This window comes from Panthera uncia (genome assembly GCF_023721935.1).
Source record: "Panthera uncia isolate 11264 chromosome B3 unlocalized genomic scaffold, Puncia_PCG_1.0 HiC_scaffold_1, whole genome shotgun sequence".
Classification (NCBI taxonomy): Eukaryota; Metazoa; Chordata; class Mammalia; order Carnivora; family Felidae; genus Panthera; species Panthera uncia.
In genome coordinates, this window is record NW_026057582.1 from 123,991,025 (window position 1) to 124,012,470 (window position 21,446).

The 21,446-nt window shown below is 48.1% G+C and overlaps 1 protein-coding gene across 1 annotated transcript in view; it reads left to right on the forward strand.

Moving 5' to 3' along the window:
* Nucleotide 1: 1 nt before the first annotated feature.
* PCSK6 (proprotein convertase subtilisin/kexin type 6) overlaps nucleotides 2-21,446 on the forward strand; it is a gene marked incomplete at its 5' end in the record, with an annotated part of 191,548 nt that continues 170,103 nt past the window's right edge. Inside the window, one exon of the mRNA XM_049614154.1 lies at nucleotides 2-133. Coding sequence (XP_049470111.1) covers nucleotides 2-133 — 132 coding nt within the window. The remainder of the gene's footprint in view (nucleotides 134-21,446) is intronic.

Genomic DNA, 21,446 nt, shown 5'->3' on the forward strand with positions numbered 1-21,446 from the left:
CGCGCTGCCCGCCGCCTGCTCCGCGCCGCCGCCGCGCCCCGTCTACACCAACCACTGGGCAGTGCAAGTGCTGGGCGGCCCGGCCGCGGCGGACCGCGTGGCCGCGGCGCACGGCTACCTCAACTTGGGCCAGGTGAGTGCGGCCGGCCCCGCGCGCCCAAAACTTTCCCGGCCGCCGGTGGGCACGGCGCGAGGGGGCGCCTCCTTCCGGCCCGCGGCGCGGCGGCCGCGCGCGGGCAGGGGTCCCGATCGGCTCGGCCCTCGCGGTCGGGGGGCGGCCGCGGCGCCCGGCGGGGAGTTGCCTGGGGAGGCGGGACGCTCGGCGGGACCCATCGGGTGGCCCCAGGGCGCCCACTCGGGCCTGGAGCGCCGCGGGCAGTTCCGCCGGCCGGGCGGCCCGGCGCGGGCACCTGCCCGGCGGGGCGGGAGAGGGAGCAGGTCTCGGGCGCCGCGCTCTGCCCGCGGGCGCTGTCCTCAGTGCCCACCAAGCTCTCCCTGGCCTCGGATCCCCGCTCCGCCACACCGGACCCGCTGTCCTCGACGGGGGGCGGCGCGGGGCTCCGGACCCTGAGCGCGCCGGGCGGCCCCGCGGCTTGGTGGTGACACGCGCTTGGCCCAGAGGCTCGGGGACCCGTGCTGACTCGGTGTCCGCGGCTCCAGGAGGGAGGGCGGCCCGGAGCCTGGAAGCAGCCGTCAGAGGCTTTGCAGGCAGCTCAGGACCCTGCACCCACGCGGTGGTCTGGAGGCAGGGGTCCTGCGTTTAAGACCCCTTCCGGCACCGGCACCGGGGAGTTGGCTTTGATTCTGAGCTTCTGTCGCTGTTCTCAGGGCTGGTCTCCACACTAGCTGTATGACCTTAGGCGAGTCACTTTCCCATCCCATCTTCAACTGTAGGGACGGTGGCAGTCTGTACTGGCTGCATTTGTTGGGAAGATCAGTGTTGTCGGGCAGCAAAACCCCAGGCCGGGCCCTAACCCTGGTCAGTGAGCCCAGAGCCCTCCCACGGCCTGGGCCATCGCTATCACTGTCAATTAACAAGAGAGGACAAGCCTTGGGCACGAAGGTGGCATTACCCCAAAGGAGGCTGAGGCAGGTCCCTCCCTCCCCCGCCCCCCCCCCTCCATTGCGCCAACCCCACAGAATGGCAGCGGGGCAAGGGATTGATTTGTGGCCCGTGGAGGGGCAACAGACTGAAGTGTGCGGTCCCACCAGGGGACCTCTCCGTGCAGTTAACAAATCTCCTACAAACTCCACACTTAGAGGGATGAAGCAAAGCGACAGGGAAGCGCCAGCTCATAACTCAAACCCTAGTGCCAGGCGGTGTTAAATTTAGTTTCATCATTACCCGTGACAGAAGCCAGCAAAGTGTGGTGTGGCCCCAATGTAAATGACATTTCTTCTGCATCCTAAGTCCCGCACAGAAGCTGCTAATGTGAGATGTGTGGCCTTCCGGAAAAGTCAATTTCTGCGGCTTGCTCTGTACTTCAGGCGGCAGATCAGAGTGTGTCTGAAAGAATGCCACCGTATCTTTTTGTGTATCTTTTATACAGTTTGCTCAGGTCTCTTCAAACACCCTGTGATGGAAGATGTTGCCTTTGGGTAGCACTGGCTTCATTTCTACCTGTGGTTCCTAAATCTCCCCAGCTGATGGTCCAGCCTGAAGAAGGTGTTCCTCGGGGCGCCATCCCCGTTGGTTGCTAGGGCCCCCCGGCTCCTGCTACACTTCGCTGCTCTGCCCAGGTGGCCTGGCAATTTGTCTTCAGCTCAAAGTGACTCTCAAACTGCACGGTAAATTACAAAGTGCCTGGGTTTCTGGCTCCTATAATTAAAGGAGCAGAGGGGAACTGACGTTGAGCCGTGAAGCTCCTGGACATGGCAATGAGAGGCACACACAATGCCTCCCCCTCACAGTTCCTGTCCCCCAGAATCAAAAATGCCAGGGCTTTGAAACAACTTCTGTCAGACTCACTGAGCTGAGTCTCATACACAGTGTGCTGTTGTCATTTTACCCGTGGGGGAGGTTCCTCCAGGTACCTACCTGCCCTGACCTGGGACCTTCTGGGGAGTCTCTCAAGGACCCTCCAGTTCTGTCCAATGCAGCCAGGGTAGACTGCCGTGGTGCCGTCGCTCAGCTTGGGAGGCGGGGTGTCATTCACAAACGGAGGGATTAGTTTGTTGGGGATCTGAGCAGTCTCAGAGGCTGTGTGTGTGTGTGTGTGTGTGTGTGTGTGTGTATGTGTGTGTTTACTCAAGGAGAGCCTATTACTCTTTATTCCAAAACCAGCTTTTCTCCCTCCCTCCCCCAAGTGAACTGCTAATGTGGAAAAGGCCTGGAGCATTCCAACCTCTACCTATTCACTAAGAACTCTTTTAAAAACCTTATTTGCCTTTTTCAGCTGGGAGAATTCGTGACTCATAAATAAGATGCAGATATTATTAGGTTTGATTTATGGATAAGTAAACTGAGGGAAAACAAGGGATGGAAGCCGTTTGCGTCCACACAGTGTATGTCACCTCTGATAATTTTGCTCCCTGCTCTTTGTCTCCTGCTGCATTCTCTGGTCTGTGTCCTTTGTGAGACCCTTTCCCCAAACCCTTAATGGGCAACTAGTGTTATGCCTCCTACCTGCCCTGACTCACAGCCCTGCTGTGCTCATGGGTCTTTGTGATGCTCTAACTCCTGGCTCGATTGTTTTACTCTCTTTTATGCAACTGATAACCTGATTCCATGTATTTTAAGTGGTGCAAAAGTAATTGAGAGAGAGAGAGAGAGAGAGAGAGAGAGAGAGAGAGAGATGGATGCCTTTCAGACTGATAAAGGCTCTGGATCTTTTCCATTGAAAAATATGCATCAGCAGGAACCAAACTAGCCTCTTTTTTTACCCTTCCGTCCCAGATAATGCACCACAATGTTGAAAGAAAGAAAGAAAGAAAGAAAGAAAGAAAGAAAGAAAGAAAAGAAAGAAAGAAAAGAAAGAAAGAAAAGAAGGAAGGAAGAAAGATTTGGAAGAGTCAAATGTCATTATTGACAGGTGGTATAAGTAACTACGTGGATAATCATTATTGACAGGTGGTATAAGTAACTACGTGGATAATCCAAGAGAATCTAGAGACTATTAGAATTAGTTATAGAATTGAACAGGGTGCTTCGTCACCGGTAGCTACCTATCCAACAGCAACACCTGAGAAGATAAAAGAAATGATAAAACACTGTAGCATAAAAGCTGTTAGAAACCTAGGAATAAATTTTTGAAAAAACGTGAAACTTCCAGGCAGAAAATTATAAAATATTGGAAAGATGTTTTGAAAGAAAGGTCTGAATAATGAAGGGATGAGCCATGTTCATTCATGGGAGGACTGATTATCACATGCCCCCTCCCCTGATTAATCTATAAATTCAGTGTAATTTAGTTGAAGTGCCAACAGGGTTTTATATGGGATATGAAGTCATACAACTGAATGCTAAAATTCACATGGAAGAGTAAGTTCCCAGAATCCCTGAGACGACTCTGAGAAGGGAGAAAAAGGAGGGGAGTGTGCTGTGCCAGGGAGCGGAACTTCCCATAAAGATGGTTTGACATTGGCCCAGGGATGGTCCCATCCATCAGTGGGATCAACTCAAACCCGGGCACGTATGGGAACATGTATGTGCGAGTGGAAGAGTTACAAATGGGTGGGGAAGGGTGGGCATTTTAGTCAATGGCGCTTCAGATCCTTACCTCACCTTGCACTACACAATAGTAAATTCCAGCTAGAAATAAACAGAGTGGAATACCTTTATGACATTAGGACAGGAAAGGATTTCTTTTTTTTTTTTTTAATTTTTTTTTTAACATTTATTCATTTTTTTGAGACAGAGAGAGACAGAGCATGAATGGGGGAAGGTCAGAGAGAGAGGGAGACACAGAATCTGAAACAGGCTCCAGGCTCTGAGCTGTCAGCACAGAGCCCGACGTGGGGCTCGAACTCATGGACCGCGAGATCATGACCTGAGCCGAAGTCGGACGCCCAACCGACTGAGCCACCCAGGCGCCCCAGGAAAGGATTTCTTAAGACAGAAAAAGAACAAATAAAGGAAGAGATTGATCCATGAAAAGTTCTGTGTAACAAACACATCACAAGAGTTTAAAAGCACATAGTAGACTAGAAAACATATTTATAACATATAGCACACAGGTTGGTGCCAAGATTATTTAAAAAGATATAAATCAATAAGTAACAGATAAGTGCCACGTAGAAAAATGGAGAAATGTATGAATAGGGAATTCAATGAAGAGGAAGCCCAAACGGCCAACGAACACGAGGAAAGCTGCTGGGCCTCCTGGGAGTTATGAGGACAGTGCAACACGAGGCAGTGACAACATAGCACTTCACACCGTCAGATTGGCCAATGTGGAAAAGTGTTAGTATCAAGTGTTGACAAGGATGTGGAGCCACGGAACTTCCCGAGGCTGCTGGTCAAAGTGGAAATCGGTATAACTACTATGGAGAGCAATTTGGCCCTTGCCAATGAGGTAGAATTGCATCAGCAGGTTCATATCTAGGCTTCTACTGGGGAGAAGACCTTATGTAAGTGCACAAGGAGCCTTGCAGAGGAAGGTCACAGAAACATTTTTTAAATGAAAGGAAACACGTCCTAAATATCCATCAGTAGGAGAATGGAGAAATAAAATGGTCACATGATGGAATATTATACAATAGCTTGAAAGGAACTAACCAGGGACACCTGGGTGCCTCAGTTGGCTTAGCGTCTGACCCTTGATTTTGGCTCAGGTCATGAACGCAGGGTTGTGGGACCAAGCCCCGAGTTGGGCTTCACGCTGAGCATGGAGCTTGCTCAGGATTCTCTCTCTCTCTCTTTCTTTCTCTCTCTCTCTCCCTTTCCCTCTGCCCCCTCCCCCACTCACACACACACTCTCTCTCTCTCAAAGAAAAAAGGATAAGAAAGGAATTAATCAGATAAGTATCTACAGAGATAAATCTCTACATGTGAAAAGGCACATTGCCAGTGCGCAGTGTAGTAGTATTTATGTAAACTTTAAAAAACACACTAAGTAATTCTGTATTATTTGTGAATGCATACACATGTAGGAAGCATCCACATCAAGTTCAGGTTAATAGTAGAAGGGAGGGAGGGGGGAGAAACAGAGAGGAATGTCAAACTTTATCTGCAGTGTTATAATTCATAATATACACATATAGGGGCATACATGTGTGTATATATAACATAAATTTGTGCTTTTGTGCTTTTCTTTGTATCAAAATTTATATATGGTGATGTGTACACGTGGGTGCAGACATGCACGTATATATGCACATACATATATACACTTACGCACACACACGTACACACATATATGTCGATACACATGAAATGTTAAAGAGGAGGGAAAGAAAAGAAAAATGCACCTCACATGCGCACATTGTGGTGTTCCTGGATTGTCTGAAGACTGTCTGTGGACACACAGGTGGAGGAAGAAGCCCCTATTTAGGCCTCCTGAGCTGGGCCAGTCTGCTTGTCAAGCAATTGGTGACCTACAGAACCAGAATGCCTAGCTCAGATCACCAGGCTATTTGGGCAGAGCCAGACCCAGAGCCCTAGAACCCTGCTCTCAGCCATCACCCTCTCTCTTCTACCCCCTCTGTTTCTTTATTTTTTTAATTTTGTAATGTTTATTCGTTTTTTTGAGAGACAGAGCCAAAGCATGAGCTGGGGAGGGGCAGAGGGAGACCCAGAATCCGAAGCAGGGTCCAGGCTCTGAGCTGTCAACACAGAGCCCAACACAGGGCTTGAACTCATGAACCATGAGATCATGACCTAAGCCGAAGTCGGATGCTTAACTGACTGAGCCACCCAGGTTCCCCTCCTCTGCTTCTTTCTCTTTCAAACCATTCGGTGGCCCACATGGCCCTCACTCTAACCTATATACATTGTAACCTTTGACCCCAATGACTCCAGGAAAAGACAGGTTATGCATGTGAAAGGGATGGCAACAAGATATTCTCACCAACCAAATCACAACATTTCAGCACCTGCAGCTTTTGGAAGTGATATTTATCTTAAAGGTGGTGCTTCGATACCGTACTTTCCCTTGCATTTTTTGCTTTGCCTGGGGTATTGAGCTAATTTGTTGGTTCTGAGTCTGAACATAAAAAGGCAGGCTGGCTGCCAGGGCCCCTAAAAGATCTAAGAGCCTTAAATGATTTTGAACTTGCCTTAAATAGTTTTGCTTAAAATAGCTACAGCACGGGACATACCTGGCCCAGAATTTCAGGTGGGTCTGCTTAATTCACTTGTCAGCAGAGGAAAATTGTCATGCTGCAGACAGCTTGTTCTTACAATCAAAAAAAAAAAAAAAAAAAAAAAGCTGAAGCTTTAGCCAGGTGTTAGAATAATGGGCCAGCATTTGTTCCGAGCAGAGTGTTGGGGGCTTGAGGGGGACAAGGGGAGGCCCAGAATAGCAGTCACCTGTGACCTAGTTATCTGGTTTTGATTTTCAGTCTGAGGCTGTCTTGTGTTAATACTCTGAGCCAAGAGCCATGCATGCAGGCTGGCCTGGGAGTAGAAATGGAGAGGTTCTGGGTGTGATGTGGTGGGGTGAGGGTGGAGAGAGAGATAAGATTGGGATTGTGAAGCTCGTGGTATCATATGGTATCATACCCTCCGTTTGACATCTTTCTTCAGATGGTAACAGTGTTAAGTGGACAGGGTTTTATTTGAATAGACTGCCCTCATAAGTCATGGGGACTGTGGTGGAGAGAGATGACTGAACTGAGGGCTGTGCGTGGAGCCAGGTGGCCAGGAGGAGACTCTGAATCAGGCCAGAGTAGATGCTCAGCTGAACGGTCCCCTGGAAGAGTTTGGGTCTCTCGAGGCAGAAACCAACAGCGCAAGTGAGCAACGGAGATGTGGACGGGGTGGAGAGCCCGAAGCACCTGCCTGAGGCCTCTGCCTGGCCTTGGGCTTTGAGTGACCCCAGGGCCCTGCAGGACCGTTCACACACTGCAGAACACCCTGGGCCCTTTTGGGTCTTGAGCCTTTGCACAGATTTTTGCCTCTAAGTTGCAGTTCCTCTGAGCCTCCACAGCCCAGGCCAGGGGGCTGATGCATCTCCCTCTCCTTCCAGGGCCCTGCAGTGGAGGGCTGGCTCTCTCCCTTCTGGTCTTTGGATTGTGGCTTGGCCTTGGCATTGACCAGAAGCCCTGGCACGTGCTTGTGTCTAGCCAATGAATGTCTCTTCTGCAGGTGCTCCCACTCATGGAGCCCTTGTGCCACCCCTGCAAAGAGGTGTCACCAGGCCTGTTTAATCATGAGGAACGCTCAGGCCCAGTTTAGTTCTGACTTGTGCAGGTCACAAACCGGTGGCTGACAGGCCAGGGTCTAAACCCATACACTCTGACCTGCCTTCCACTGTCATCACCTTTGGCTGACTGACCTTGGACCTGTTTCTCAGATACAGGTAAGCCATCGGGCCAGAAAGCCATCAGCTCACTGCTGCCATTGACAAAGAGCCTATGTGGACCCCACTGGCCACTGTTTCTCCTTCTTTCCACCTGGCTCACATGCACACGCACACACAATGCTGCATGTCAGCACTTTTCCATCCAGAACACTTGGTGCTGGCTCCTTGTCATCGGTACTGAAACTTACATCTCTCCATTTGGGAGGGAAAAGTATGCCCCAATCCGTTTTGGTCCTTTGAGGATGGATGCTACACTCAGTTGCTCAAACTCTGCACACTATGAATGGAGGAATCATCCCTCACTGTAAACCTTCTCCTCTCTGTGTGGTCCCTGTCTCCAGAAAGGATTGGCAAACCCAGTGCCTGAGCTCGAGGGCCGGAAGTCACCGCCTCCTCCCCCTGCTTCCATGCCTCCCGTCTGGTTTGTAACTCAGCCTGTCTCGTGGGTCTCCTGGATGGCTCTCAGGTCCCCCTGCTTTCCTGCTGCTGTTGTCCAGCACAGGCCGGGGGGCCTCTATCACCTCTCACCTGTCCATCCTGCTACCGGGCCTCCTTCTGCCCTGGCCCCAACTCTCCTGAACCACTTCACGCTCTTGCTTCCCTTCAGGTTCCCTTATGCTATTCTTTCTCCCTGGGATGCCCTTCCCACCCCCTGGCTAACCTCTTGTCCTTCCCAGCCACCTGCAGGCCTGCCCTCATTTCCCCAGCCCTCCTAGGCTCCCCAGCCCCCATCACCCCGACATTGCCTATTGGCTTGTTCATTTCTGCCACCAGGCTCTGGGCTTCCTGGGTAAGTCAATTCATAGTTGGTCCTCTGGCTGCTCTTGAAGATCAGTTCCAATCCTGCCATTTCTCTGATCATGGAGGGGCCACTCCAGGGTGGCCAGAGGACATGCCCTCACTTATTCTGTGTTTGCTGTGTGCTCTCACTGGTGCTGGGCCCTCAGAGGTAAGAGATGTAGCCTCTGCCTGACCAGAGCCTCTTGGTTAGGGGGGAGGATGTGAGCGTTTGTGAAGGAGCAGGTGACACTCGTACATCTCCATGTCTGTTGGCTGAACCGTCTCCACCCCTACTTTTTGAATTTTAATCGCTTGTTTTTTGGAGTCACCTGGCAGATGGGCCCCTCCCGGGCTTGTGCCTGTGTTCCTGCATGGGGATGACCCCATGATGCCCTAGTTTGCTGCTAGGTGAGGTCAGCTACACAGAGCGCAAGGGCCAGCAGTGCCCCACCCTGGAGACCACCATGGTGCTTCAGACCCTATGGGCCCTCTCATCCCATCAAATCCCACCTCTTCCTGATGTCCTTGAGCCTGTACTGTTGGAGGATTTTGAAGACCCGGTGGCAGGCACAAGGCCCTCTGTCCAGTGCTGCGGAGAACAGGGATGAATAGCTATCAACTGTTGGAAGGGAGCCTCATGCTCCATGGGATGGGATCGGCAGCTCAGGTTCCCATGGTAACCAGCCCATCAATGCCCTTAGTGTCAAGACAGTGGCACCGCTGAGAGGAAGAAACAGTCTCATTGTCTCCCCCTTGGTTGCTTGGGTGCAAAGCAGCGATGCTCCGCGGGGCCCCACAGCCTCTGGCCCGACGTGTGTTGCCGCCCTGCCGCATATGACCTGCTTGCGGAATCAGGGTCAGAAAGTGGCCATCGGCTTCAGCTTCCTACCCCTCCTTGGGGCCTTTACACTCCTGTCACTGGCTGACATCCAGTCATTTCCGGAGTCCTTGTTGGGTGAATCCGACTTCTCAGTGGGAAGAAACAGCCCAATGGATCAGACTCTTGAAGCTCTGGATGATGAGCCAGACTGCATTTGCCACAGGGGTGGATCAGTCTGCGCCCAGTGTTGGCAGGCGGGTTTCTGGAAGGGTCCTTGATTTCCAGAGGCTCCCCCTTTGTTTCAAAAACTTGTGTGGATAGCTCTCAGAGATGACCTCCTGTGTTCATTCAACCAGCACCTCCTTCTTGCCCATGGGGGGCCCGAGTCTACTCCGGTGACCTTGTCAGCCTCTCCAGGGTGGACACAGTCTGGGGAGGTGGCAGAGAGGCAGGCAGGGCCACCCGCTTGCCACGTAAGGGCCTGCATGCAGTTGTCCCTGGCTAGGAGAAGGCAAAGCTGTTCCTTTGCTAGCTAGCCCTGTCTCATGCCCTGTTCTCCACACTGGAAGCCAGAACTTCGCTCTGGATTTCCCTCATGTCCACATCCACTGGCTATGGCCCTGTCCACTCTGCCTCCTGGCTTCTCCCTTGCAGCTCTGCCTGCTCCCGGGACACTCACACTCTCTCTGGTAATACCTAGGTTACTGCCTCGCTGTTCTCCCTGCCCCCTTCCAGGCCAGTTCCCACACTGCTGACTGGACAGTGCTTCAGGACCAAAATCCTCATGCCGTCCTTTCCCTGCTTTGAACCTGGCCAATGCTCTTGTGCAACAAAGCCTCACTCCTTTGGCTCTTGGGGAGCAAACTATCCCTCTCTCTTGTTCTGGGTTGAAGGCCTCAACCCAGAGCCCTTCCTTTTGCCGTTTTCTAGCCACCCCTTTGCCATTCTGGAAACTTTCCCTATACTTTTTCTTTCTTTTGCACCTGCTATTGGTTGCTGTTATTTTAACCCCGGTGCCCATTCCCTGTATGTTCTGCCTGGCCAACGCTGCTCTTCAGAATTAGCCAAAGTGGTGTTTCCTGACCTGTCTGCTGCCTGGCAGGCCTGAGCACTGTGCTCTCAGAGCTCCACAGAGGGCCTCAGCTAGATCCCTGCCGTCCACCACACACACAGACATTGTGTGAGAGCATCTTGTCCTCATCTTTGTTCATTTCTGTTTCTTCAGGCCCTTGTCCCACTCACTGCCCCCACACCACCTCCCAGACATACCTGGTGACTGTGTTGCATTAGAGGGGGCATTTGAGTCACTGACATTATTGTCCCCACTGATTAAGAAGCACTGCTCTGATCATTACCCAAGAACCCTAGGAGTGACCCTGTTACACAGATGAGCAAACTGAGGCTCTGGGTATTTGAGTGACTTACTATAGCTTAGTAAATTTCAGAGCAAGGCTTTCAACTTGGACCACTTTGATTCCAGACCTCACTCACAGATGGTCCATGTTAGGAAAGGTTTCAGAGAGCTGGCGGCAGCTGGACTGGCCATGGAGCTTGAGTTGGGGTCCTCTAACTGGTAAGGTAGAGGGGTACAGTCCAGGCAGATGGAAGCTTGAGAAAGAAGGGACACTTAGGAAGGTGACTATGTAGTCCTATCCAGAAGGAGGATGACTGTAGGACCCTCCCTTCTTATCAGGTCTTGGCCTGGGGCTTCACTTCCAAGGTTTATCTTTGAAGGCATAAAGGCTGCCTGAGGCATCCTTGACTTTGGAGTCCAAGAGTCCCAAGGGCAGGGAGCTTTCCTTGGACACTGATCCCCCCGCCCTCCGCCAAGGCTCCCAGGGACCTGTGTGTTTCCCACCCCAGGAGGAGAGTGGAACACCATGGAGCCAGATCTCTGACAAGAAGGTTGGAACCCCACAAGGAGAGAAGGGGCTTAATGAGGGGACAGCCTAGTTATAAAATTGTGTCATTACTTAAATTTTTTGGTGTAAGAGGAATACACACATGTATATTGAATATTTGAAACACATGAAAAAGAACAAAGAAAACTCCAAAAATCATTTATAATCCTACTACCCAAAGATAATCACCGTTAATGTCTTGGACCATGTCCTTTTCATTGTTTTTTTTTTAAACTGTGTATGGAGGTGGGGGCACGTGGGTGGTTCATTCGAATGAGTGTCCTACTCTTGATCTCAGTTCAGGTCATGAAGTCATGGTTTGTGGGATTGGAGCCCTGCATCTGACCGCCTAGAACCTGCTTGGGATTCTCTTTCTCCCTCTCTCTCTGCCCCTCTCCTGCCTCAAAATAAATAAACATTAAAAAAAAAAAACAACTTTGTGTGTGTGCACACTCATGCATGTACATGTGAGTATGTGCATACATATATTTATATATAAGTATGTACATATGCATATATGTATGCACACACACACTCACACATGGGTGTATGTCTTATACAAATAAGAGTGTACAGTTTTGCACCCCATACCTCCTAAGCCTAGAACTACTCTATGGTGTAATTTTTAAGGGCTGCCTCAGTGTATCATTTAGTGGCTGGCCCATACTTACTTAATCTTTCCCCTGACATTTTAGGTCAGTGGGTTCTTAGTGACTCATTGGGGAGTCTGGTCTGGAAGGTGAGCACCATGCAGGGAGGCGGAAGGGGTTCCGTCACCGCCTCGTCTCCCACTGACATGACTTGCACCCCTGGTCACAGTGGCTCATCACAGTTCCCTGTGTCTCCCCTGTGTCACCAGCCTTGCAGAGGGTCCAGGACTTGATGACATTTGTTCACTTCAACTCATAAAGATTTTATTGAGCATATTTTTTATTTTATGAAGTTACATGTGTATTATGTAAATATTCTTCCATCGTAAAGAATTCAAACCGTGCAGATGTATAACGAGCAAAAATCCAAAATCTTCTTCCCCCTCCTCCCATCTCCAATTTCCTTCTTCCCCTAGATACCATCACACTTTAGCGTATGAGTGTCTGTTTCAGAAACGTACATGCACATAAAAGGTTTTATTTTTTTATATAAATGGGATCACACTAAACATGTTTTTCTGCACCTTGCTTTTCTGAAGCCTAACCATGTATCCTGGAAAGCTTTCCACTCTAGTGCATAAAGATCTACTCTGTTATGTGAAATGGTTTTAAGCTATTTTATGGATGTGACATTTTATTACATCATTTACCTATACTAATGTTCATTGATTTGCCTACAGTTTTGTTTTTGATTTTTTTTTGGTATTATAAACAGCGTTGTGGTTATCATCCTTATGGATGCCTCTCTGTGTACGTGTATAAGAATTTCTGTACTGTACACAATTGCAAAAACAATAGTTATAATAATAATGATCACAGACACCCCTCTGGCCCTCATGTGCCAGGTAATTTTCCACGGGTTTTCCTGGTATTGACTCATTTAATCTTAGAAACTCTGTGAAGTAGGTGTTATTATTATCCTCATTTTACAGGAGGAAACCAAGCCACAGAGAGGTTGAATAACTTGGCCATGGATACACAGCATATACATGTCAGAGTTAAGATTTGAGTCAAGATGAGGCAAAGTATATATGCATGTTATATGGTACTAGGGATCGGCAGGTGGCTCTCCGGGCAGGTGGTACCAATTGACACCCCCCAGAAGTGTCTGATGGGCCCTCACCAACCTTGGGTGGAGATAGCAGTTGCCGCAGTATTTGCCGGTTCTTACAGGTGAAAATGAGATCTCGTGGTTGTTTTAATTTGCTTTTTTTTTTTCTGATTACTGTTAGAGTGAAATGCCTTTTCATAAAGTTATTAGTCATTTTAATTCTCTGAATTGCTTATTTGCATTCTTTGCCCGTTTTTCAATTGGGCTATTTTTCTTCTATCTTAATGATTTGTAGGTGCTGTCTCTATATTGTGGATATTAATCTCTTGTTTGCAACTATATTACAGATATTTCTCCCATCTGTCACTTCTCTTTGAACACTGCTCACAGGGTGTGTTTGCTTGCTTGTTTTCTGAAGTTAAACCTGCGGTCCCATCTGTCTGCAAGGCTTTGGGCTCGTCACTGGGTATAATTCAGTGATGAACAATCGGGGTCCTTACCTACAGCAGACGGGAACATAAGTGAGGAATACTGAAATTAATATAGTGAAATTAATGGAAGCCAGATGCTTTAGGATAAGAGACGGGAGTGGAGCTGCTTTTCACCTGGGAAGTTCAGGGAAGGCTTTGACCCAGACCTCGAAGGGCCCACCAGATTTTCAGAGAGAGAGAGAAACAAGAAGTGGGAGTGGTGTTTCTGCAGGTGGATCCTGAGTGAGTGCATCAATCTGCATCCTACTGGGAAACAACTCACCTGTTGGCTCAGGTAGAGACTCTCATGGGGGCTATTTATAGAGGCGTGAGTGGGGATAAGGGAACCACCAAAAGGTATTGAGGCATCTGAAGACCAGCAGTGGTGGGAGATCTGCTCCTGGCCTTGAGCTAAAGGGACCCAGGGAGAACTCAGGTCAGCAGAGCACGGGAGGAGGAGGAGCTGCAGAGGAGGCAGCCTCCTTCTGGCCCCGCCCACTGGCCAGACCCTCCGGAAGTGTGGTCCAGGTAGGATTGTTGGAGGGGCACGGGGCAAGGCAGAGAGGGAACAGTAACCAGCACAGTATGGATAAGGAGACAGACCATTTTTGGCATAGCAAGAGCTCAGCAAACACCCTGATGTCAGTAGAGGAGACAGGAATTCATCTGGGGGCTGGCTCGAAGCCTGGCGCTGCGCAAGACACCGAGTTGCAAGATGCGTCGGGCTGGCTTCGCATCCAGCGATGTGTGCCTCGGCGCCAGTTTTAGCCTTCCACGTGTCCTCTAGGAGGGTCACAGCAGAGGCGTGCGGTTTCGCGGTTGTTAGACCCCACGTACCTGGATCTGTGCCTCCTTGTTCCAGCCGGAGTTTATTTAGGTGTGTCTGTCAGAGGACAGACTTTTAACACGGAAAAATAAGTCCCCTTCTGGCCATCATTGCGCTTCGTCTAACACACATCTTGATCTTCCGCTGTTTTCTTAGACTTGAGCAAACAAACAAAAAACCCCTTATTTGTGTTCCTCTTGACAAAGCTAATTTCTGTAAAAAGAAAAAGAAACCTTTCTAGCCGGCTATCAAAGTAACTGTTCATGACTGAGCTCATTAACAGTCTTTTGACAAACGTCTTTTAATTTCTCATTTGCAGGAATATGACACTATTAGCCACGGACAAAATTTCAGGGGCTTAAACAAGTTTATGTACCACGGCTTTGCCAATTCAAGACCCCCACAACCCTTCGTTGGAGCACAGGATGCAAAAGCCCATTTGTGGGAATGAATGTTTTCTGTTCCCGCAGAGTTTCGTGTTCTTGTACAAAATGAACTCATTAGGACTTTCTAGGATTATTTTTGCAGGGCCAGGTGGGGGTGGGGTTTGCTTTTATAAGGACCGTGGTTTTCTACCTTCCTCTGATATCTGACCACACCGAGAACGTTGTAAAACGAAATTGATTCCTTCTCACGCTAAATAGTCTTCAAATCCAAACAAAACCCCAGAGGTAGAGACTTAGCAAAGTCTAGAAGACCATCTTTATAAGGCTCATGTCGGGGGGCGGGACTGACCACCCCACATCATGATGAGCCACGTCTTTTGTTTTGTTTTTATAAGTTTATTTTTGAGAGAGAGACAGAGAGGGTGAGTGGGGAGGGGCAGAGAGAGAGGGAGAGTGAGAATCCCAAACAGGCTGTGCACTGTCAGTGCAGAACCCGATGCGGGGCTCAAACTCACGAACCGTGAGTTCATGACATGAGCCCAAACCAAGAGTTGGACACATAACCAACTGAGCCACCAAGGCGCCCTGTGTGATGAGCTGTGTCTTAACAGCATTCCTATTCTAAGTAAGTACCTATCCAAAATCTAACTGGGAGAACCCCTCTACTTTCCATTTTGGTAGTCACTCAAAAAGAGCACTGGACTGGGTTCTGTTTTTCCCTTATGTCAGAAATTCAATGGCTGCATAAAATGACAGAAAATCCTATCTTCAAGCCAATTGGTTTGGGTGACTGAAAGTTGGTTTTTCTTTCCAACAACGTTCCTTTCCTGCAGCTAGTCACTTACAGTGCTTTGTACTTGGTCTGTGCTGAGAGCTGTGCCAGCCTGGCCTCGTCTTCCTGACAGGCAGCCACCCAGCCTCCTCCCCGGTTGCTCCTGCATGCTGACCTCCTCAGGGGGGGTCTCCCAGTGACCAGCTGCTGCCATCAAGAGATTCCCCCCTGACCCCCATGCCCGAGGAAACATGTTTGTGCACTTTCTGCCACTTTTCTCCCCTCGTCATCCACATCTTATTTGAATTGTGTGGTCAGGCTGCAGGAATTGAATCACAGGTCTCAAGGCAGGGCTGTGTTTCTGCATGCGCTGTGGGCACAAAAATGAGGCTAAAAGATCACAGGGATGATAGATGCAGCTGGATAGGAACAGACATCTGGCTGAACCTTCCCAGTCCATTTCAAATGGTGTTCCTGTGTCCTGAGGTCTTCTGGGGAGGTTCCTTAGTGTTGAGCCCAGTTTGATTTCTGCATGAGCCTTCCATAGCAGAAGACAAAGGGTTAACTGCTATGACCAGGCTTTCCTGTGGCCAGGAGGAGCCAGTGCTGTGGCTTCCCTGGAAGGTCATGGTGCTTGGATTAGATAATCAAACCAACAAGTACTTGCATTGACCCAAACATGTCCCCAGTTTGTCTATTGCCCTGTTGGTTTTTCTGTAATCGGGAGTGCTGCGTCTGTTTGGTTTTTTTTCCCCCAGAGGATTACAAACTTCCCTGAAACATTCAGCATGTTTATCATAATTTTTTTAAAATATTTATTTATTTATTTATTTTGAGAGAGAGAGAGAGAGCACGCGCCAGGGAGGAGCAGAGAGAGAGGGAGAGAGAATCCCAAGCAGGTTCCATGCTGACAGCACAGAGCCAGACGTGGGGCTCGATCCTGCAAATCGTGAGATCATGACCTGAGCCAAAATCAAGAGTCAGATGTTTAACTGAGCCACCAGGCGTTCCGTGTTTATCATAATTTTTTAAGTTCTTTAGGTCCATCAGTAGGAGAATGGGTAAATAAATGTGACATACTCATACAATGGGCCCTCTTTACTCAGCAGTGAAGAACAAACAACCGTTAATGCCTAACAGTAGGGACAAACTCATAGACATAATATGGAGTAAAAGAAGCCTTGCACAAAAAGCTATCAGATTCCATTTACAGGAAGTTCTAGAACAGGTAAAACCAACTTGTAACAGAATAAGAACTAATCTATAGGTGTGATGGACTGGGAAGGCACATGGGGAAACATTCTGGGGGTGGTGGCTATGTTGTGTCTCCTGATAGGGCTTTGGATTACATAGGTATATACATTTATCAAAACTCAACGAATATATAATGAACATTTGTTCATCTCGTCATATGTCAGCTTTACTTCAAAGGGAGAAATCCATAAGCAAATATTGAACTCTCTTTAATGATGTGTATGTTGAAGCATTTAAGGAGAGAGTATATTGATACTGCCTGCAATTTACTTTGGAATGCACCAGAAATAAGACAGATGGACAGATGGCTAGAGAGACATGGATAGATGAAGAGAAATGTGATAGAGTAATTGCAGTAATTATGTTAATGGTAGAATCAAGGTGGTGGGTATGTGGGTGTCTGCTGTATAGTTCTTTCAACTCTGCTGTATGTTTGAAAAATTGCATAATAAAATGTTAGAAGAAAAAGGTTCTGAAGGTAGTGGTGGAGATAGGAGAGATTTGGGAGAAGTTCATTGTCCTTAGAGACATACTTATAAATTTGTGTTTGGAGGTGAAGATTAAAAACCTAGAGATATAATGGGGCAAATGATGCCATCCAAGAAATCCCCATAGACTCTGATTTGGGGGCGGGGGCAGTAAATGCTTTTTTTTTTTTTAATTTTTTTTAACGTTTATTTATTTTTGAGACAGAGAGAGACAGAGCATGAACGGGGGAGGGTCAGAGAGAGGGAGATGCAGAATCTGAAACAGGCTCCAGGCTCTGAGCCATCAGCACAGAGCCCAACGCGGGGCTCGAACTCACAGACCGTGAGATCATGACCTGAGCCGAAGTCGGCCGCTTAACCGACTGAGCCACCCAGGCGCCCCAGTAAATGCTTTTGTAAGGTGTGTTCTGGTCACACTAGCATCTGAAAGGAGTACTGTGGCTCCCTGAACCCCTAGCCTGTTAGTTTTCCAGGGACAGAAAGATTCAGCCCTGGGGAGAAGCAGCCCAGCAAATGTAAATGAGTGGAGTCCCGCAGTTTAAGGACCTTCCTGCAGAGGAAAGATAAGCCTGAAGCAGGTACCCCTGGCACAGCCCTGGTAGTCTGGGTTGCTTGCCTGCTAATTATCTTCTCTTCTTGCTCGGCAGTGGTTTTCTAGTTCCAGGATTTGAATTATTGACTTTATGTAGAATTTTCAGCCCCTCTTATGTTGCCGAATGGGAGGGCAGGAATAGTACCCATTCCGTACAGAGTCCTCATGGGTGGGTGTCCTAAGCTGGAGTCTTACCCCTGTGTCACCTGGGGGCTGTCCCAGACCATCTGCAGCAGAGACAAAGGCCATCAGAGTTCCTGTGGGAGAAACCCTGCCTGGGAGACGAAGCTCCTGGTCTGCTGGTAAATTTAGGGCATGTGTGAGAAGTTGGGGGTAGGGAGAGAGGAAAAGAATGAAAGCATTATTCTAAGAAGCTGCTTTTATTTATAGATTCTCCTAATTCTATTAAAATGAATGCCAGGGGGATATAAAACTTGGAGCACGTAACACATAATAGAAATAAAAGGACGTTAAGCTAAAATAGGGAACAATGGCAAAATAAGAAGAGTCTTAAGACCGAGAGGAAGATAAGACATTTTTCTGAAATAAAATTGTCTTCAAGCACACTGTACAGGGAAAGTGAATTAAAATAAGGACTTGGTTAGGAGAGAACTTGGAAGGAAACATAAAATATTTCATAATGAAAAGGAGAAAGTGTTACACTGACTCCAGGGGAAAACAGAGACAGAGATTACACTAATTACATTATAGAGACAAATAAATAAAATGTCACTGTTGTAAAAGGAAATCAAACTAATTAAATACTTAATATGCGTTAAGAAGAGTTGGCAAAATAAAATGTATTAAATATGATAAAATATGTAAATAGACATCATTTGCCTACTTTGTTCCGGCAGCCAGTACTGTGTCTTCCTGCCTAAAGAGAGAGATTTTTGATTCCTGTGATAACACATTAATGGGACAAGACACTAAGTAAATAGCCACTTACATTAGAAAGGCAGGAGTTCAAGCTCCGCACTGGGCGGAAAGCCTACTTAAAAGAGAGAGAGAAAAAAAAAAAAAAAAGGCTGGACTCAAACAAGCATTTTCAAATGAATGCATTGATGAATGAATGAGGATTCCTTAAAGTAAGGAGTTTAAAAACATACATGCAAAAGAGAGAGCAACAGAACTACCTTCCAAGATGAAAATTGAGTGCATCAAGGCATGAAAGAAGGTGCCAGTAACTGAACTTCTCTGTGCCTCAGCTCTTTCTACTGCAAAATGGAAGTTATCAGCACCTCCAACAATCAAATGCTTGGAACAGCGCCAGGCCCAAAGCAGACACTCAGTGCATATTAATGCTAATAATATTATCATCGTGGTGATTATTAATACCAAAAGGGAGGGAAATAACACGTCCTTTCAATGTCAGGCATTGGAGACAGACTAGGAAAGCACTGTCTATTTTTAAAGTAGGAAATCAGAGCTAGTCGAAGGTGGGACGTGGAGAAGATTGCAGATAGGGTGTTTGTTTTACCTCTCATCTTTTTTTGCGGGAGAAGATTCACTGATGTGAAAAGTTTAAGATGGAAAGGGCAGAAGTTAAGCCAGGCCAAGAAAGAAGCAATGAACCATGGCTTACAAACCAGGAGATCCCGGGCTGCAGAGCGTGCTCCTGGGCTCCCAGTGAGGTGCCTGGCCCGTAGCCACTGCGGCTGGCAGCACGCGCAAGGTGCCCTCCTCAGCTCTTCCACCTCCCTGGCAAGCTCAGCTGGGCTTGTGCCCACCACCACTGTTGCAAAAGAGAGCCTCTTGCTTGGAATTAATTCATGATCCTCTCTTGAGGATACATAAAATAAAACTTTGGATTAAGTGCAACTTTGCGTGTCGGTTAGCCTATGTAGGCATCTGGGAGCCACGTAAAGCTTATGAAGGAGTAGTCTGTTGCCTGAACGTGGCCAGATAGAGCCTGGAGCAGCTCTCTACAATGTGCATTTGCCTATTAATTACAGCTGACACATGTCCACGTTCATTCCCAAAGGAGAGCTGTGTGCCTGGAGATGCTGGATTTTTATGCTTTTTCCAAACTTTACTTAGTCTGGGCATCACTCAGGATGGATTGCACAGAACACTGACTCTCCTAATTAAATGAGCCAGAGTCATAATGGGACTCTGGAAACAGGAAGGCAGGAGATGGATTGTTTTTTCTTCTATTACTCCCCCCATCATAGCCAAATTTCCCCATGATGTACTAAGACATGCATGTTTTTCATTTTATAGGGCTATTTTGATCTGGTACCTCCTGCAGACAGAGCCAGTGGCAAAAATACATACTTAAGAATTAGAAGGGGCAGATTCTAATTCCAATGCTTTTGTATACAAATTGTTCAACAGTTGGCGAGTCCCTTAATGTCTCTGGATGTCAAGTCGTATATTCATCTGTCAAGTATGAATGTAATGATCATTACCCAAATAGTGTTCTCATCTGGCTGTTGTATCACAGTGTAGACTTAAGCCTCTGTGTAACTAAAGGGGTCAGTCATTATTAGGGCAGACGGGAAGTGGGCCTTCCTGCGTGACAGACACTCTGTGCAGGCACCCCCGTGTGGATTTCTAACACCATCCATGCTGTGGCCACCTGCCCACATTTATAAGAACCCCCTACAGCCCTCTCCCTAACATTTTGCCTGGGTTGGTTCCATATTGGATTTTGGTGGACCTGTGGAAGGCTGGGTACTTAGGGAGTCTTGGAGTCACAGCCTGCCTTTGGATGTGAGAACTGAAATTTGGAATGGTCAGATTGCTGCAATCTAATTTAATCAGTAATCTAAAAGCCCCCTTCCCTCCTCTGAGAGTGGATACTTTGCATGCATTCTGCTGGGGAATAATACACCCTGTGCCATCAATTTCAAAGCATTGTCAGATGGTAGAAAGGAATGCATTCAGATGCAAAACCAGAAGGTGGTGGCCAGGGTCAGTTCTTTCACACAGCAGGTCTGGAAATGGGTCCTCCAGGGTTGGTGCTGTGCCTGGTGATGTCTTTGGCTACTCCACCACACTCAGCAGGAGGTCTCTGCCCTTGTGACCACACGGCATGGTGGTTGATGCACCTTCAGGCTTCATGTTCAAGTTCCAGGCAAGGCTGGGGGTCAAAAGGTAGAAAAGGTCTTTCTAACTTTTTATTCAGGAAGGGTCACCTCCCCCAGAGAGGTGACATTTCATGGGGCAGACCTATGTCTGTGGCTATGCTAGCTTCAAGGCATTCTGAGATATCAGGATTTTAGATTCTGCAACCTCTATAGAAGAGGTGGGCAGCAGAGAAATTGTTGCAAATAGAGGTAGCATCAGCCAACCACACATCACACTGACTGTAGTATGCTTCCACTATCTTATGGATGATCAGGAAGGAGAGGGAGAAGAGAGAGCTTTGTGTTATTGCAAGAGAGACATTGCCTCTTAATGTGGCTCAGCTTAAGCAGCAATTCTGTGAGGGGCAGGCCCTGACCTGGCTGCTGCGGGAAATGCAGAGGAGACCAAGACAGGCCAGCTAGTCCCATCCCCTGCTCTCTAGCAAGGGAGATGCCTGCACCAATAACCATATACCAGGAGAATGTGATGCAAGTGACACTGTAGGACCGGGCAGTGAGAGATCACTTCCATTTTGCAACAGAAAACAGTGAGGAGGAAGAGGAGGAGGAGGAGAATGATGGCAACGAGAATGGTGAGGATGACGATGATGATAGGTATAATGATTATGATGATGATAGTGATGGTGAAGAGGATGGTAAACTTTTACTGGGCTAGAAACTCTCATTTACTCCTTATAGCCACCCCACAAAGTAGGTATCTCTCCCTGACTCTCTGTCCCCAGTGACAGATGAGGAAACAGAGGCACATAGAAGTTACGGAGTTAGGTTAGGAATGGCAGAACCGGAGCTGACGACACACGTTATTTCTCCTTCGTTGTCTTTGAAACATGTTATTTGACACATATAAAATAGTTCCCATATGTGTCAGTTATAAAAAGCACAATAATAGCCCTTGTGAAGC